This window comes from Narcine bancroftii, chromosome 4, assembly GCF_036971445.1.
Source record: "Narcine bancroftii isolate sNarBan1 chromosome 4, sNarBan1.hap1, whole genome shotgun sequence".
Lineage (NCBI taxonomy): Eukaryota > Metazoa > Chordata > Chondrichthyes > Torpediniformes > Narcinidae > Narcine > Narcine bancroftii.
Window position 1 is genome coordinate 257934364 of NC_091472.1, and position 18504 is coordinate 257952867.

At 43.4% G+C, this 18504-nt stretch overlaps 1 protein-coding gene across 13 annotated transcripts in view; it reads left to right on the forward strand.

Annotated features, from left to right (window-relative positions):
- Nucleotides 1-18504, forward strand: part of LOC138761898 (contactin-associated protein-like 5) — a 1131905-nt gene that overhangs the window by 587833 nt on the left and 525568 nt on the right. For 11 of the 13 annotated variants that reach the window (XM_069934835.1, XM_069934832.1, XM_069934834.1 and 8 more), the window contains one exon: nucleotides 2255-2383. The exons of the other annotated variants lie outside the window; for them this stretch is intronic. In XM_069934835.1, coding sequence (XP_069790936.1) covers nucleotides 2255-2383 — 129 coding nt within the window. The remainder of the gene's footprint in view (nucleotides 1-2254; nucleotides 2384-18504) is intronic. 13 annotated transcript variants of the gene reach the window in all.

An 18504-nucleotide genomic window follows, 5' to 3' on the forward strand; every position in this document is an offset into this window, starting at 1 on the left:
CCAGCTTAAATTGGTGAGTTTATTTTATTTTACTTTTGTCGAGTTTCATAACTCAAGCAGCGTTTTTTTCCATCTGGCCAGTCCAAAGTCTCAGTTGAGCCAGTGATCAGCTCAAAGAAAATGCTGATAAGCAAATATGAGAATATTTTTACTGCCACGTTTGGAAGTCAAGTCAAAGAGATTTGCAGAAAGGATTGTTGCCAGCTCAATAAATTGCACAAAAATACAGATAAAATGGCATCCAGAATCAAAACAAGTGAAGGTGCAGCTAAGAACAGAAAGCATGCACAATTTTTGCGATGTATGAGAGTTTAGGGAAATGATATTCCCCAGAGATACATGAATAAACAGACTACTGTTCAGAAAAAAAAGGAGTTATTGCTCTTTCCTATTAAGCTTTATTTAAAGTAAATGGCATTGATCAATACCCAATTATAACCAGTTTGCTACAAGAGTTCGACAGGTCCTGTGCTAACAAATCTATGCAATTGCATTCTATTCAGTGCAACGTACAGTGTAGATTGAATATAAGCTTGACCCTTCAATGCTTCATGGAAAATCAGGGAGAATTTTCACAATTGTTTCAACTGAAGAATACAGGAAATCAAGTGTTTTTATTCAATTTATTTGTTGAGGTTTTTTTTTACTCCCAAATAAACTTTATTCACAATCTTTTTTTGTCATTGAAAGAAAACTGTTCAAATCCCCTTGGCACCTTAGCTTCGTATCCATACATTGAGCAGCAGGTTAGCGTAGTGGATAGTGCAACCCTGTTATAGCACCAGTGACCAGGTCTGGGGTTTCAATCCCACGCTGAAGTTTGTACGTTCTTCCTGTGTCTGCGTGAGTTTCCTCTGGGTATTCTGGTTTCCTCCCACCCTACAAAAATGTATCGGGGGCAATAAGTCAATTGTGTGGAATTGGGCTTGTGGGCTGAAGGGACCTGTTATCATGCTGTATGTTCAGTTTTATGCAGTTTCATAGGCTGCGGGAGAGTTAGAGGTGAATTCATGGACATTCGGTGACTCTGGGGGGACTATCTTATGCTTCTCTTTCTTTGACTGTAAGAGCCAGGCAGTGCTAATGACAAATCTCTATTTGCCTTCTGGCAGAGTAAAGATAATTTTGTGTAATGCAGGTTCTCCCCTACTTACGACGGTCCAACTTACAATTTTTCCAAGTTATAATGGTTTGAATCCGTATGCTCAATTTTGAATTCCATTCTGTTCCCATGCTTGGGATATGCGGTACACTACTTTCTCACGATGCTGGGTGATGGCAGTATCGTGCAAGAGTATCATACAGCATACTCTCTCGCGATGCTGATTCAGCCACACTCGCAATCTCTGTAGCGATCATGTGAAGAAGTGCACTGTAACCGACCCATCACGTCTACTAAATGCCCATGTGTGTCTCCTGCTTCTGGTGAGAAGGAAAAGAAAACAATTAATCTAGAGACAAAACTCAAGACACTTGCTCAGCATGAAAGCCAAAAGCTATAGCACTTGAGATAGGACTTTTGCAATCAACGTGCAAATGTTAGAAGAAATGGACGTTAATTATGAGAGATTTGCAAGAGCTGACTAACAGATAAAGGATGCTCATACTTGCTACAGAGAAATTTACAATGAAAACAAGAAACAATCTGTCCAGAAGACTATGCCTGTTAAACCATCAACAAGTGTCGATGCCCTAGTGCCTTCTGCAAGTGTCGATGACGAGTGCATTTTACGAGCTGTTCTCAAGCATCATCAGAAGAGAGTGAAATTGATGACCCTGTTGCTTTAGCATCGCCACCATCCTCACCACTCAGCAATTAATTTTAGTTCAATGTTTCAAACATTCTTCATGCCCAGTGTGCTTTCAGCTGTGTACGTTAATGGTTTTCTTCAGTGTGGAATATTCAAAATTTAATGATAAAAAATAGTAGGTGCGATATTCTTTTACGGCATGATTTTTAAAATTATTTTATTTATATTTTCAAATCAACATGAAACATGAAATTCATCAATTACATAAAAGAAATATAATCATATTCGATGTTGATTTTGAGTAAGAAAAGACACGACTTTTTTTTACTTACAATGGGTTTGCTGGAACGTAAGTTGAGGAGCTCCTGTGTTACCTTTCTGGTTTATTACATGACAATAAATGGTATCTGATCTGAACATTGTTACATTCATTTACTATTTAGTTGTATTGCCAACTAAGCAAAGCACACAGTCATTGTTCTGTCCACATTACCTCTTGACAGGGGAAGCAGTTTGAATCAAATATGGGCCAAGATATAGTAATAGAGCCAGAGAGTTATACAGCATGGAAACAAGCCCTTGGCCCAGCCTGTGCAACATGGGAACATGAGGAGGACCTTAATGCAGAAATGGTGAGAACGTACAGAGTTGTCAGCTGAAGTGTTGAACATGGACTCAATTTTGACATTAATGAACATTTTGGATAGATACATAGATTAGAGGGGAATGGAGGGCTATGGTCTTGGTGCAGGTCAATGTGACCATGCAGAATAGTAATTTAGGATGGACTAGACAGGTCGAAGGGCCTGTTATTTGCTGTAGTGTTATATGGTTCCACTGTACTAAAAGTTGGGAAGCCTTACTAAAAGTCTGCAAAGCATTGCTGAAACCACACCTGCATTTTATATCTTTTTTTTAAATTTTAGCAGGACATAGCAGGTTTGGCAAGGATTAATGAACAGTTTGGGCCTACATTGTTGGTGTTTAGATGAATGAGAAATTATCTTATTGGAAAGTATCTTCTTAAATCTGAAAGGACTTACAGGTCTCAGCGAAGGACTCAGAACTAAGGGGCACAATCTCCGAAAACAAGGTCATAAAAACAAGAAAAGGCCACTCAGCCCTTCAAAACTTCTCCACCATTCAGTACTATCATGGCTTATCATAAAAATCCAGAACCCGAACCCTCTGTCCTCTCCATACCATTTGATCCCTCAAAGCAATAGGTCTACATTATATATACTCATATATAATGAACTGGTTTCAACATCTTTCTGCAGCAGGGAGTTGGTCAAGTTCACAACTCTCTGAGTGAAGAGGTTTCTCTTCATCTCAGTTTCTCTTCATCTCAGTATTAAAGGTGATGGAGAGAAGGCGGGGACGGGGTACTGAACTTTAAGATCAGCCATGATCTCGTTGAATGGCGGAGCAGGCTCGAAGGGTCGAATGACCTACTCCTGCTCCTATCTTCTATGTTTCTATGTTTAAATGGCTCTTCCCCCTTATCCTTACCCTGTGACCCTTTGTTATGGACTTCTGCAACGTCAGGAGCATTCTTCCTGGATCTATCCTGTCCAGTCCAGGCAGGAACTTTTAATAATAATAATGTTATTGTCATATTCATTGCAAAATGTGCAATGCACCAAAATTCTTATTTTCTGCAGCTGAACAGGTACTTTGTTTAAAAAAAAAATGACAAAAATAACTTAAAAACTACAACAGTGCACTCAATTGAATTTAAAAAAGAGACAATAAATACAAAATTAAATATATAATAAATATTCAGCTATTCCACAGCAAAGACTTTACCGTCTTTTTGTGGTGTCGGAACAGTCCATGATTAGTGTAAGAAGGGCAGGTTCAAGGGCCTGATAGTTGTTGGAAAGAAACTGTTCTTAAATCGAGTGGTGTTGGTTTTTAGGTTTCTGGTTTCACCCATTCTGATGAACAGTTTTCTTCTCTTAAAAGATTGTGAATCTTTGGAATTCTCTATAATAGAAAATCATGTTGGGTGAGCCATTGAATATTTTTAAGGCAAATGTGATGTGGATGCTATTGATTTCTGAGGACCCAGGTTTTATGGGGAACAGGTTACGATCTGCAATTACTGAATGTTGGTGCAAGATCAAGGCCCCACATGGCCTGTTACCTGCTCCTTCAACTCACATAATTTTGTTTACCTCTATTAAAACTCCCTTCATTCTTCTATGTTCCAGGGAATAAAGTCCTAACCTGTTTACGCTTGCTGTACAACTCAATTCCTGAAGTCCTGGCAACATCCTAGTAAATTTTCTCTGCACTCTTTCAATCTTAGTGCAATAAACATCCAAAAATTCATGAATTCTAATTTATTGGCACAATTGAATTTGCACCTTGATTTGGAGATTCTTGGAGAAAATGTAAAATACAATGCTCCAATCTGGGTTTGGTTTGAGGAAGAAGTTATTGTGAGTAGGCCCATTTCATAGTCTGACCGACTTTACAGTTAAACGTCTTTTAAAGTGAGCTGTTCCCTCTCTTCGGCTTTTATACAGATGCACCAACAGTTAAGCCCAAATATTGGTTGTTTAATTTGTGATGTACTTTTTTAAACTCAATTTATGTTGTAAAATTGCACACAGCTAGGCCTGAATTAACCATTAAGCACAATAAGCAAGTGCTTAGGGAACCAAGGGAAAAGGGTTTGTGGGGGGGGGGGGAAGGGAGCCACAGTTTTTTGCAGTGCTGGATTTATCATGGTGCAGCTGAACTAGGGCCCCACAAAAAAGGAGGTCCCTCAATAAATTTTAAAAAAATATATACAGGTTATATTTAATATAGTTGTGGGATTTGGCCTGGAAGAAAACTGTATTTTTAATCTATTATTTCACATTCAGTCTTAATGTCTTGTCAGTTGCCAATGGAAGGGTTGAGGGGGAACCATTATTGGGGTGTGCTTTTGGGCATCAGTTGGCCTTAATCCGGCCCTGTAGCTGTAACACTTCTAACACACTTGCCAAGTTTTTCTGCATCAGTTTGTCCATTCATCCATCTTGATCTATCTAGCATCCATCCATCTATTGGTACTCCATCCTTTTCTCTCTGTCTTCTCACCAATCTCTCTCACTCTACCTATTTTGTATATCTCCTTATATCCCTATCTCTTCTTAAATAGCACCAGTCTGCAGTTAGTGCATTCCTCAGAAATATTTTACTTGTAACTTTCAAAGGAGCATCACACCATCGGGTCTTAATGGTCCCTCTTGACTCAGTGCGGTGAGAGTTTGAAGAGATCGTTGACACCAAAGATGTGGGGTTAATTGCACTAAAGGAAGCTGGTGAAAGCATCGTGATCCAAAACATGATGGTTGTGGAACATAGAGAGATCTCACCAGAAAAATCAATGACAACTGCTGCAAATTGTCCCTCACTTCATATCTTAATCCAGGTATATGAATTGAAGAAAGATTACCTCACAGTTTCCTATAAAAAGTAAGTGCAAGTGCAGCTGTTGAGTACTCTGAGTGCACATGCCAACAATTGCTCAAGTGCATTGTAGTTCTGCAGATTATACTCTGCATTTATTCTTTGTGAAGAAGGAGCCAAAATCTGTTAAGTATTGTTCCCCCAGTTACCTGGCTGAACTGGACACGATTCCTCTTGATCTCACCTAACAGCCCATCAGCCTCTGCATCCAGTATGTCCTCCTCTGCCATTTCTGCCACCTACTTAGCAATCCCACCGCTAGACACATATATCCCTCTCCTCCACTCTCCACCTTCCGCAGGGACCATTCCCTCTGTGGCTCCTTTGTTCACTCCTCGCTCCCCACCAATTGTCACCTTGGGAACTACCCCTGTGACTACAGGAGATGCTCCTTTTGCACTCTTCCATCTCCACCTTTCTGGGCCACAAACAGCCCTCCCAAGTGAAGCAACATTCCACTTGTGAATCTGTGGGGGCCATCTACTGCGTCCGATGCTCCTGCTGTGGTCTCCTCTACATCGGAGAGAATGGACACAGAGTGGGAGATCACTCTGTTGAGCACCTCTGCTCTGTCTGTCACAATAGAGTGGATCTGCCAGTCAATTCTCCATTCATTCCCTTGCTGACATATCTATCCATAGCCTCATGCACTGCCAGTCGGGGACCAACCACAAATTGGAGGAACAGCAACTCATCTTCTGACTGAGCTCCCTCCTACCAGATGGTATTAATATTGATTTTGTTGGCTTTCATTAAACCCCCTCCCCCTCTTCCCCCGTCACCTTCCTCTAGCTCTTTCTCTTGTGGAGCCATCACATTGATGCAATCACAAAGAAGGAACACCAGTGGATATAGTTTGCTAGGCATCTGAGGAGATTCAGCATGTCACCAGAGACTCTAGTAAACTTCGACAGGTACACTGTGGAGAGTATTCTGACCAGTTGCATCACAGCTTGGTATGGAGGTGCCAACTTTCAAGACAAGAATAAACTGCAGATGGTTGTTAACTCAGCCTGCAACATCACAGGCACCAAACCACTCCATCGAGGGCATCTACACAAAGAGGTCTTAAAAAAGAAGCCTTTATCCTCAAAGACCCCCACCACCCAGGCTATGGCCTCTTCAATTTGCTACCTTTGGGGAAAAAGGTACAGGAGCCTAAAGACGAGCACTCAATGGCACGAGGACAGCTCTTCCTCACTGCCATCAGATTCCTCAATAATCAATAGTTTCATGAACCTAAAGACACTGTCTTACTTCTTTTGCACTATTATTATTATTTATTTTTTTCCCTTACAGTGATATAGTAAGATGGTATAAAATGAAAGTATCACAAAACACTGAATTTCATGACTTGTTCATGACAAAAATTCTGATTCTGCTTCATTCCATCTCCTCTCGCACAAATATGATAATTTCTTACCTCGTCCCTTATCATATCTAAGTAACACCTTTTGTTGGTCTGGATTCCTTGCCCAGCCAGCATTCCCTAAATTTTGAAACTTTCTGAGAGTTCCTGCTTCCGGCTTATTCAGTTTATTCCTTGAAAAAGGGTTCAGGCCTGAAATGTCATCAATATATCTTTTTCTCCGATAGACACTGAAAAAGACCGGCTGACTTCCTGCAGCATTTCAGTGTATTTTTACTACAATCACAGCATCTGCAGATTTTTATTTTTCACTCAACTAGTAGTAACTTCAGCCTTGACAACAACATGATTAACAGGTTAACAACAATTACGACACACTCCGCTGCTGATGGAAAGTAACGAAGGATGAAGTATCTGTTAAAGGGCATGGAATTTATAGCAAAGCTCTTCTCTTCTCAGCCTTCTGCAGGGACCACTCCCTCTGTCACTCTCATCCATTCCTCCCTTCCTACCGATCGCCCCCCGTAACGCAAGAGGAGCACCTCTTGCACCCACACCTCTGCCCTCACCGCTGTTCGGGGCCTCAAATACTCCTTTCAAATGAAGCAAAACTTCACTTGTGAATCGACAGTGGTCATGTCCTGCATCTGGTGCTCCCGTCATGGTCTTCCCAGAGTCAACAACTCCCCCCACCCCCCCCCCCCCCCGCCCCCCATCAATTCTCACCTTTCCTTTCTCCTGGCATCCTCTCCATATCCAATTATTACCTTTTGTGAAAAAGATAAAGATTGGCAGGGAAAGAAAAGGAACATAAAGAAAGACAGGAAGAAAGGAAAGAAAGAAAGAAGAGTTAGGTTCTTTACTGCAGCAGAACCAACTCAACACATCTGGTCTATATAACTTGAGTTTTACACAAAACTCTGCAGACACTGTGGTTGAAGTAAAAACATAATGCTGGGGAAACTAAACACGTTCACGAGTGTACTTTATATAACAAAGATAAAGATAGATAACCAATGTTTTGGGCTTGAGCCCTTCATCAAGTTATGAGCAAAGTGTAGAGAGGCACCCAAACCAAATTGTGCGGTGGGAGAGGGGGGCACATATAGGAGCATGGGAGCAACAGAGTCCCACAGGCAAGAGGTAAGAGATGGATAAGGTCGGTAGGGCACACTGACAAATGGGGGAGAGGAAAAGGCTCTGTAAATTGAGATGAAATGGGGTGCAGAGCTGAAGGAAGGAAGACAGAGGGATAGGGAAGAGAGGAAGAGGGGGGAGTTGGCCATCAGAAACTGTAGAAATCAATGTAAATGCCACTGGTTGGAGAGGGTACAGTGGAAATAATAGGTGTTGCTCCTCCAATTTACAGGTACCCTTGGTTTGCCATGTGCATAAGAGTGGGGCAGAGAACTGAAATTGTTGGTCACTAGGAGATCCCTGTCATTGATGCAGACAGAAAGAAGGTGTTCATTGAAGAGATCTTCCACTGGGAGTCACGTCTCTCCAATGTAGAGGAGGGCACATCAGGAGCACCAGATGCAATAGATAACTCACACAGATTTATAAGTGAAGTGCTGCTTCACTTGGAAGGACTGCTTGGGGTTGCAGAAGAAGGAGCAAAGGGGATGATTGATGGGATGGGATGATTTGATGAGGGTGTCACAGAAGAAGCAGTTCCTACGGAATGCAAAGAGGGGAAGAGAGAAGAAGATGTGTCTGGTGATGGGATCATGTTGTAGGTGATAGAAATTGCGGAGAAAATGGTCTATATAACTTCATGGACCAAAATGGTCTCCTGCTATTATGTAAGAAAACAAGAAAATATAGCCAATAAGGATCTTTCAGTCAAAAGATTGGTTATACAGGGAGGTTAAATGTCTGGGAAATTGGTTGTGACTCCTTAAAGCCCAACAATCTCTTTTGCCTGCAGCGATGCTTTTTTTCTTATTTGCCTACTTCTCATAAGCCTATTGGTGCTGTTCAAAAGAGAAAAAACAAACTGCTGAAGGAACTCAGCGGGTCAGGCAGCCTCTGGCTTTTGCTCTAGTTAACAGCATTTGTAGTCTCTTGTGTCTCCATAATACACCCCTTACATCAGTGTGATAAAAAAAGCACGCTTTTCCTGTTGTTAGTCATTCAAGTGTTCTGCATGCAACCAAAAATAAAGGTCCCTGGACGATATCATAATTAAACCCATTCAGGAGAGATTGATCCTTGCAAGTTACCTCAATTATATCTTAATTGGACATGCAACATGACATTTCAAATTGACTAAAGTGAATTGGTTTGACATGAGAAGAGTATTTTCTCTGCATATTATATTTGACGAATTTTAGAAAAGCTTAAAATAAATAAATAAAACACTTTGCATCTTTTTTGTTCTTTTCCTTCCCAAAGGTGAATACAGATTGGGGTAGACATTCTGAGTTGTGCTGTCCAGGGGTTGGTTGAGCAAATTCAAATTTTAACTTCAAAATTTAAATGTTTTAAATGGAGACATGCAGCACAGCAACAGGCCTTTTCAGCTCAGGAGCTCGGGCCGCCAAACTACACCCAATTGACCTACAAAGCCAGTATATTTTGACGGTTTGGAGGAAACCAGAGCCCCCAGAGAAAACCCATGCAGACAGAGGAGAATGTACAAACAGCTTACAGACAGCACCAGATTCAAACCCAGGACGCTGACACTATGTGCTCTGCTTTCAAACTTTGGTTCCAACAACTTAGAAGCAGCTTTTGGAAGAGGAATTAAAAGGCTTGTATTGAAATATAACAAAATTAATATTATTGAGTGGCTGGAATATGAGCAGATAAAGTAAAAGCACAAAAACTGTAGAAACTCAACTGGTCAAAGAGTGTTCTTTATGTAGCAAAGGTCAAAATACATAACCGATGTTTCGGGCTTATGCCCTTCATCAAGGTATGGATGAATGACGGCAGGTATCCAAACAAAAGGGTGGGGGGGATGATGGGCAGAGGATGATGGGTGGAGAAGGGAGCGAGGAGACAGCAGAGATCAGGGGGAGGAGGGATAACTGGGTGAATGAAGGGGGAAGGGAGGGAGGAGAACTGGAAAAACTGGAAAGGGAGAGGGGTAAAAAGGTGAGCCGGTTTTTAGAAATCAGAGAAGTTGATGTTAATGCCACATGGCTGGAGAATGCTCAGGCAGAAAATAATATGCGGATGGTTTGGGTGGGATATTACATAAGGCCATGGACAGACATGTGAGCATGGGAGTGTGACTCAGAATTGAAATGGTTGACTATTGGGAGGTCTCTGTTACCATAGCAGAGGGAGCGGAGGTACTCATCAAAGCAATCTCCCAGTTGTGTTAACACAAATGCTAGAGAAATCCTGGTTCAGCAGATCAATCCTGGTTCATCCTGCACATTTGATTCTTTTTGTACATTTGTCAATTAAATTCCATTTGGGTTGATCCCCCTTGATACAGAGGCATCCAAAATTAATTCCAACTATCAATCTTTCATCTACTTCGACTCTTAAATGATTCACTCAAGGGTTCCACTCTGGAAATTTAAACTCTTATGTGAGGCATCTAAACATAACAAACATAATGGTTTTGCTTTGTGCAATGTTGATCCTTCAATTTTCAGCTCTGAAAGAAATGGTTTGGGTCATTATTTCTCTGTTGTTTGTCAGAACTTGCTGTGAACAAATTGACTGCAGTGTTTTTTAACAATATACACAGGCAGTATTTCAGAAACATCAGCTGTAATGTGAAGCATTTGAATCATAGTGAGCCTCTAGATGGGGTAGGAGAAATTAATGACTCTATTTCTCCTTATATTAACCTAGTGAGGTGTCCTGAGGTGCTTCACGGGAATGTTAAGAAATATAAATTTATACTCATCCAGTAAAAAGTTATCTTTTTCAAAAGGATTTTTAAAAAAATCATCAAATGGGAATGTTTTAAAAATTATCAAAGGTAGAATGTCAGCCTGAATGATGGGAAGTTTGAAGGATAGAATTCCAAAAAAAAGATAATTTTTGAATCTCTGAATTGGCAATCATCAACAAAACCAGAAATATCTGGAAACACTCACCTGGTCAAGTCGTGACTGTGGAGGAGAAAATGTGAAGAATTCACTTTAAAGATTCTTCTCACTGAAGAAGAACAAGGCAAAAGAGACAGAATTTCATTTGGCAACCTCCTTCAGAGAGAATACTTAGCAGGGTTGGTCAACCTTTTAATTTTTAATTTAGATATACAGCATGGTGGCAGGCCATTTTGGCCCACAAGTACTTACAAGGGGTGTAGGTTAATTGTGCGGCATGGACTCGTTGGCTGAAATTGTCTGTTACTGTGTTGCATGTCTAAATTAAAAATACAAATCTTGGCCACACCTGTAGAGTGAAAAAAAGTGACTTTACAAGAGTTCAGATGTTCCCTTTGTGGTGTCGGAGTAGTCTTTGATTAGTGTAACAAGGGGAGGTTCAAGAGCCTGATAGCTGTTGAAAAGAAATCTTTCTTGATCCTAGAGAAACTGGTCTTCATGTTTCTGTACCTTCTGCCCATTAGTAGCAGTGAGAAGAGGTTGTGATCAGGGTGATGGGCCCCCTTTATGATATTGGCTGCCTTCCTGATGAATCACCTAACGTGGATAGATCTGGCTTTGTTTGTTACTGTCCGGAGCCTTCTGAATTCACGGGAGCCTTCTACATTCCTAGGAAGTCAGATTCCCAAACCAGACTGTGATATAATCAGTCAATGTACTTACAAAATTTCATCTGTAGACGTTTGGTAGAGTACTCGATGACTTGTTAAATCTCCTCAGACTTGGAAAGTGGAGTCTTCGATGTGCCTTCTTTGTGATTGCCTGGATGTGCTGGCTCCTGGAGAGTTCTTCTACAATATGGAGTCCCAGGAACCTGAAGGTGTTGACCCTCCCCACCTCTGTCCCATCAATGAGGATGGATGTGTGGATAATCACCAGATCATGCATTTTTAAGGGTCTAAAGTATCTGTCATGTCTACTTGAACAACATAAGATATATACAGATCAGCAGTACTGTAGCACGATTAATGACCACTCACAGACACGAAGTAAGGGCCAAAGACTTTATTGATCTTGACTCAAGTCCAAGGGCAGGTATGAGGGAGGACACTAGGGCTCTCAGCCTATATTAGGGGTAAGGGGGAGGGGCTACCAGTTTAGCAGGTTGACCAACCTGCCCAGATCAGTGGGGAGGATGCCCGCAATACCATATTCCACCACATTCACCCCTCCTTTTAGGATAGAGTCCAGTGGGGTGATGCAGGGCACTGTCTTTATAGTCCATGAGTTGCACTGTAAGGTTCTCAGGTTTAGTCTCTCTGGTGGTTTTACCCATCATTTGGACCTCTACAGTCTCGCTGGCTGTGTTTGTTGCTCCAGCTATGCCCCTGGAGAGGAAGTAACATCGCAGCTCCTCACTCATTAATGATGCACCCTGGTTGCTATGCACATACGTGGGGTACCCAAATAGAGTGAATATGCTGCAGAGTGCTTTAATGACCGTGGTTGTGGTCATTTCTGGGCAGGGAATGGTGAATAGGAAGCGTGAGTATCGTCCACAATGTTCAGGAAAAAGCTGTTCTGATTCATGGATGAAAAGGGCCCCTTGAAGTCTATGCTGAGGTGTCAAAGGGGTGAGTAGCCTGAATGAGTCGGCTCTCTCTGGCCTGTGGCTTGCATTCCGCACAGTCCGGGCAATTGTGTGTCAGCTCTCTGATTTCCTCCACCGAGTAGGGAAGTTACATGCCCTCACGAAGTGGTAGAGTCTTGTGATACTAGGGTGGCAGAGGCTATAGTGGATGGTGTGGAGGCGATCTAATTGCACCCTGGCACAGGTTCCCTGGACAGTGCACCAGGTGGCTTGTTGAGCTTGCCCAGCCAGTACAAGATCTCATAATTCTCCACCGCATGATCTTGTCATTCTTAATTATTCCCTGCTGTTTGTTATTAAACATAAAGGTGCTGGTTCTCTGATCCATCAGCAGAGTGAATGGCCTGACGGCCAAGTAGTGCCTCCAGTGGCGCGCCACCTCCACTATAGCTGGTGCCTCCTTTTCCATGGCAGAGTGCCTGCGTTTGGGGCCCTGCAGGGTGCGTGAAAAAATGCCACTGGCCTGCCTGCCTGATTCAGCGTGGTGGCCAGGCAAAGTCAGAAACATCACTCTCCATTTAGAATGGGACTAACTCATTGATGGCTTGCATTCTGACTTAACGATCTCGTCCCTGATGCTCTCGAAAGCCTTACGGGCCTCCACTAATGGGGGAAAGGTCATGGATTTCACTAGGGGTTGCGCCTTGTCGGCATAGTTGGGGATATTGTGCGTAACATGAAAAGAGCCCCAGTCACTTTTTTAAAGCCTTATGGTAGAGATAATTCTAGGAGGGGGCGCATACACTCAGGGTCGAGGGCAATCATACCATGCTCCACCAGGAACCCCAGGATCACCAGCCACTCTGTGCTGAACACACACTTCTGGTTGTATGTTAGGTTGAGGGCTTTTGCAGTGGCCAGGAACCTCCGCAGGTTGTCGTCGTGTTCTTTCTGGTCATTATCCAAGTATGGATAAGTGGCTTTTAACCCATTGTCATCAACCATACAGTCCATTTTCCATTGGAACACCGACACCCCATTTGTGAGGCCAAAAGGGACCCAGATTAATACAATTGACCGTTAGCCTCAAATGCTATGTAAGGCCGGTCCTTTGGGTGGATAGGGATTTGATGGTATGCTGAGTTGTGATCTATGGTTGAGAAATTCCTGTATTTTGAGATCTCATTCACCATGTCATCAAATCGGGGTGGGGGTAGGCATCCAATAGAGTGAACCGGCAGATGGTTTGACTGTAGTCAGTCACCATCCAGTTCTTCTCTGCACCTGTGCCCTTCATGGATTATTACTGGGCTCTATTATGCCCTCTCTCAGCAACTGTTTCACCTCAGACTTAATGAATCCCCTGTCCTCCAGGCTGTACCATCTACTCTTAGTGGCCACTAGCCTACAATTTGGGGTGTGGTTTTGGGAAAAGCGGGGTTGGAGGGACCCATTGGGTGGCCAGGCTGCTGGTAGGTTGCACCAGGCCGCAGGTTGGCGGCACTGCCCAGCCTTCAGGTGTGTGATTGGGCCTCTCCAAAAATGGGGGGCGTGACCTACCAGAACTGGTCATTCCTGATTGTGAGCGGGGGGTGGGGGACATTAAACTGCATTATTACTTCTTTTAGCTGGCACTGGAATCCAGTCCCAAAAGGACGGGGGTGCAGAGATGGGGCATCACCTGCAGTCTGAAATTTTTGTACTTTGTCATGTTTCCCCCCCCCCACTGATAGGTTCAAGGAGCACTTCTCGTGGATTTCTGTCATGAGTGACTTGGAGGTTAGTGCTAACCAGCACTTCTCAGGGGACATGGTCAGGGAGTAGCGTTCGGCAGTGCCTGGGTATATGAAACTCTCGGTGCTTCCTCCAGTTGAACAGGCAACCCGTGGTGTGACCGTATACCTCTGTCCATCATGGAACATCCAGCTGATGTGGTTGAATCTAATCTAAGATGATAGAGGCTAACGTCAGTTCTTTGTCTGTCCCACTCCTATCATATCGTTGTGTTGGCGGCCGCCAAGATGACTGCCCGGGAGATCGCGAAGATGGCCGCCCCCATGGATTCCACATGGTCTGGGCCGGAAGTGAAGCGGCAATGACGTCCCTCCTTGTCGTGATGTGGGCTCAAACGTTCAGTTCTCCTCAACCGAAAGTGATGACTGGAACTGCTCAATTCACAATGGCGTCACGGGTCACACACGGTGCTGCTCACGAAGGGCTTAGATTGGCATACCCCTGCATAGTCCCCTTCTCGCTGGCAGTTCAATCAGGTTGCACTATGTGCAGGATAGTACTTTTGGGGATGCTTGCTCTGCCCACAGTAGTTGCACCTTGTGTGCTCAGCGGCAGTCGGGGAAGGGACCACAAATCCCAAGATAGCGCTGCCCAGTCTGTGTATCTGGGGGCCGCATGGCACATGGCATAAGTCTCAGTATTCTTCGGGGCCATTTCCATGGCCTAGACCATCTGCACAACCTCCTGTATGGACCAATCACCCTTCTCCAGGAGTCGCTCGCGGTATGTTGGGAGCGGAACCCAGCAACCAGCCTGTCATGGATAAGCTCCTCCTGGTACTCCACCACCATCATGTCCTGGCACCTGCAGTCTCCTCCCAGCTCCCGCATGGCTCTCATGAACTCGTTGACTGACTCATCCGGGCCTTGGCGTCAGGAGCCAAGCTGGAATCTCACATACATGGCATTCCTTGGCACCTTATACTGCTGCTGGAGCAGGGCCATCACCTTCATACCCCACACAATTGCAGATGAATTGGTACACACGATGATCTGCCACTGAGAATAGTAGGTCATACTTATCGCTATCTTCTGTGATTTCATGGCACTTCATGTAGGCCTTCAAAGAGTGTAGCCACATGTCGAATTTCATGGAGGCCCCTGGGTCTTTCGGGTCGATCTCCAACTTCTCCAACCGAATCAGCTTATCCCTGGTGCTTAAAATTTAGATCAATAAATTGTAGCACAATCAATGACCACTCACCTACATGAAGGGCCAAACGTTTTAATGATCTAAAGATCCAAGCATGCCTCAGCATGCTGCTGGCTCATGTCCAAGGGCAGGTATGAGGGAGCAGACTAGGGCTCTCACCTTTTATTAGGGGTCTTAGGTGGAGGGGCTACCGGTTCAGCAGGTAGGCCACCCTTCGCAGCTCAGTGGGGCATGTGCCCGCAATACCATGTTCCACAACAAGTACTACAACTCCCTGCTTGGAATTCATCACCCAGAATGGTTGGGCATGAAATGAGGGAAAGGAGATAGAGCTCTCCTGAGGTTGTTGCAGAGGCACTAGTTAATGCTGAGTCAAAGCACCATTTTCTTTTTCTCTGACACAAGATCTGCAAGAGATTGATACTAAACGTATCAGTGGAAACAAAATGATCTTCTCCCAGTACCAATGGTGCATGCCTGAAGCATGACATTCTAATAGATAGTTAATAAGCCAAAATTTCTTCCAACACCAAGGGAACAAAAACATTGCATTTATATAGATCCTTTCACAGCCGAACTTGTTGTCGAACACTTCAGCCCAACTTGTACATGCCAGTCAGGATAACATGTGGGCTAGTCCATCTTGCACACAATTGATCCATATCTTTCTGAGCCCTTGTTATCCTTATATCTGTCCATATGTGTGTTGAACATTTGAATTGAACATAGAACATTAAAGGACATGTACAGGCCCTTCAGCCAATAATGTTGTGCTGACCCATATATGACTACCTCAAAGCGTCCCTCAAAGGCCCAGGTGTCGACATCAACATGTGGGAGACCCTTGCTCTCAACCGTTCAGGTTAGCTCAGCAAGATCACCACAGGAGCCCGTGTAGCTGAAGTCAGGTGCATCATCGAGGCACAACAAGAGCGTACTGTACGGAAGGCCCGAGTAGCATCCACTGCCACAACAGCACCCACCCACTTGTGTCCCACATGTGGGCGAGCCTTCAGGGCCCAGATTGGCCTCATCTGGACCCACAGCCACCAATCTCCAATTTGACTTTGAAGCCATGGTCATCTTCAACTATGAAGGACGAACAACAATAACAAAAAAAAACCGAAGTAAAACCCAACCTTACCTACCTCATAACCCTCTATTTTTCTTTCATCTATGTGCCTGTCTAAGAACCTCTTAAATGGCCCTATTTTTCTAGCCACCACCACCACCCCTGGTAATGCATGCCAGGAACCCACAACTCTCATTTTATAAAATCATACCCCTGATGTCTCCCCTAAATTGTCATCTCTTCACTTTGTACAGATATTGGTACAGCATTGTATGTGTTTACATTTTACCTGTAACCCATTCCACATATGGATAATGTTCTGAGAAGAAAAAAGATGCCTCTCTCTCTCCTTTCACTTTAAACCTAGAAATGTCTCCCGTGGAAAAAAAATAATTATGTGCATTCACTTTGTCCATGCCCTCATGATTTTATAATCCTCTATAAATCACCCCTCAGCCTCTTGAACTGCAAGGAATAAAGGTCCAGCCTAGCCAACCTCTCCTTATCACTCAAATGCTCTAGCCCCAGTAACATTCTGGTGAATCTCCTCAGCATCCCACCCAATGTATTGATCTTCTATGCCTGGATGATTAGACAGCACACAGTACTCCTATAGTGGTTTCACCAACGCCTTGTACAGCTATATCACAAAATCCCAACTGTTGTACTCCACACAATGAAGGCCAGTGTGCCAAATGCTTCCCTTACCACCTAGTCCACCTGAATCAACACTTTCGAGGAACCACACATCTGTACCTCTCAATCTCCCATTCTACTAAAATATTATTTTAATGTTTTGCCCATAAAAATGTATTTCAGCATCTTTTAGCTGCGCCCGTCAGGAAAAAGATATAGGAGTATCAGAGCCAGCTCCACCAGGTTGAGGAACAGCTTCTTCCCATTGGCAGTTGGGAATACTGCACAACCAAAGAACTGCTCAGACTAATCATCTGAGACTCTCATATTCATGAAGTGATGTTTATTTATTTATTTGTATATATGAATACCTGTCTTGCACGTGTATTGTTTGCCTGTATGTGTGTTATGATTGGTTGTGTTTCTGTGTAATTTGCACCAAGGAGCAGAGAACTCTGTTTCGTTGGATTGTACTTATGCAATCAGATGACAACAAACTTGACTTGAAGTTTTATCACTGATATGCAGAACATGGCAGCTAATTTGTACACAGCAAGAGCAATGTAATAATCGTTAGGTCAACTGTGCCATAACAATTGGTTGGGAGTAAATATTTCCCAGAACATTGGGCACAAATCCAATGACTTTCTTTGCAAATGGCAAAGGATCTTTTACACCTACCGAGAGCATGGGTGGAACAGATGATGGAGGAGTTACGGGACGTTATCAGAGCACCAGTGGCCTGTTCAAATCTGCTGCTCTCTGGAAGGAGCTTGCACGTTCTCCCCATGACCTGCGTGGGTTCCCTTCAGATACTCCGGTTTCCACCCGTATTCCAAAAACATATGGAGTTAGTCGATTGATTGGTAACATTTGTGTATTTGAGCAGTGAGGGCTTGTGCGCTGGAACCTCCTGTTACTGTGCTTTATCTCAAAGTACATACATGACATTATTTACAATCCTGAGTTTCTTTTTTCCTGTGGGCGAGGCAGAATTACCACTTACTGGCAGTGCAAAAAAAAACTGTACTCAATGTACAAACATAACCAAATTAAAAATTTAAACAAACTGACTGCAAAACAGAGAGGTTAAAAAAAATAATAAAGTGCACAAGTTAGAGTCCTTAAAGAGACCCTGATTGAGTTTGTTGAGGAGTCTAATGGTGGAGGGGTAGCAGCTGTTCCTGAATTTGGTGGTTCAAGTCTTGTGGTACCTACAAGAGTTTTCCTGATGGTAGCAGTGAGAACAGAATGTGTCTGGGTGGTGTGGATTATTGATGATTGCCACTGTTCTTTGATGGTTACATACTCTGTAGATGTTCTCCATGGTGCAGAGAGTTTGGCCTGGGCTGTGTCACAGTACAAAAGGATGCTTCAGTTTATCTCTCACCTGAAAGACAATGCCTTCTGGATGCAGCACTCCCTTTGCACTGGTCTGCATCATCAGCCTAGAGCCTTGCAGACATGTCTTTGGAGTAAGATTTGACCTACGGCCTTCCACTTCAGAAGTGGAAGTGCAAAGGAAGGACCGGTAACCCAGGACACGGATTTCAGGTGAAGTTACAAAGAGACGTGCCTTGTGGCTGTCAGATGATCTGGAGCTTGCTGCCTGAATGAATGGGAGAGTCAAAGGAACTTTTCACATGGAAAACCCCAAG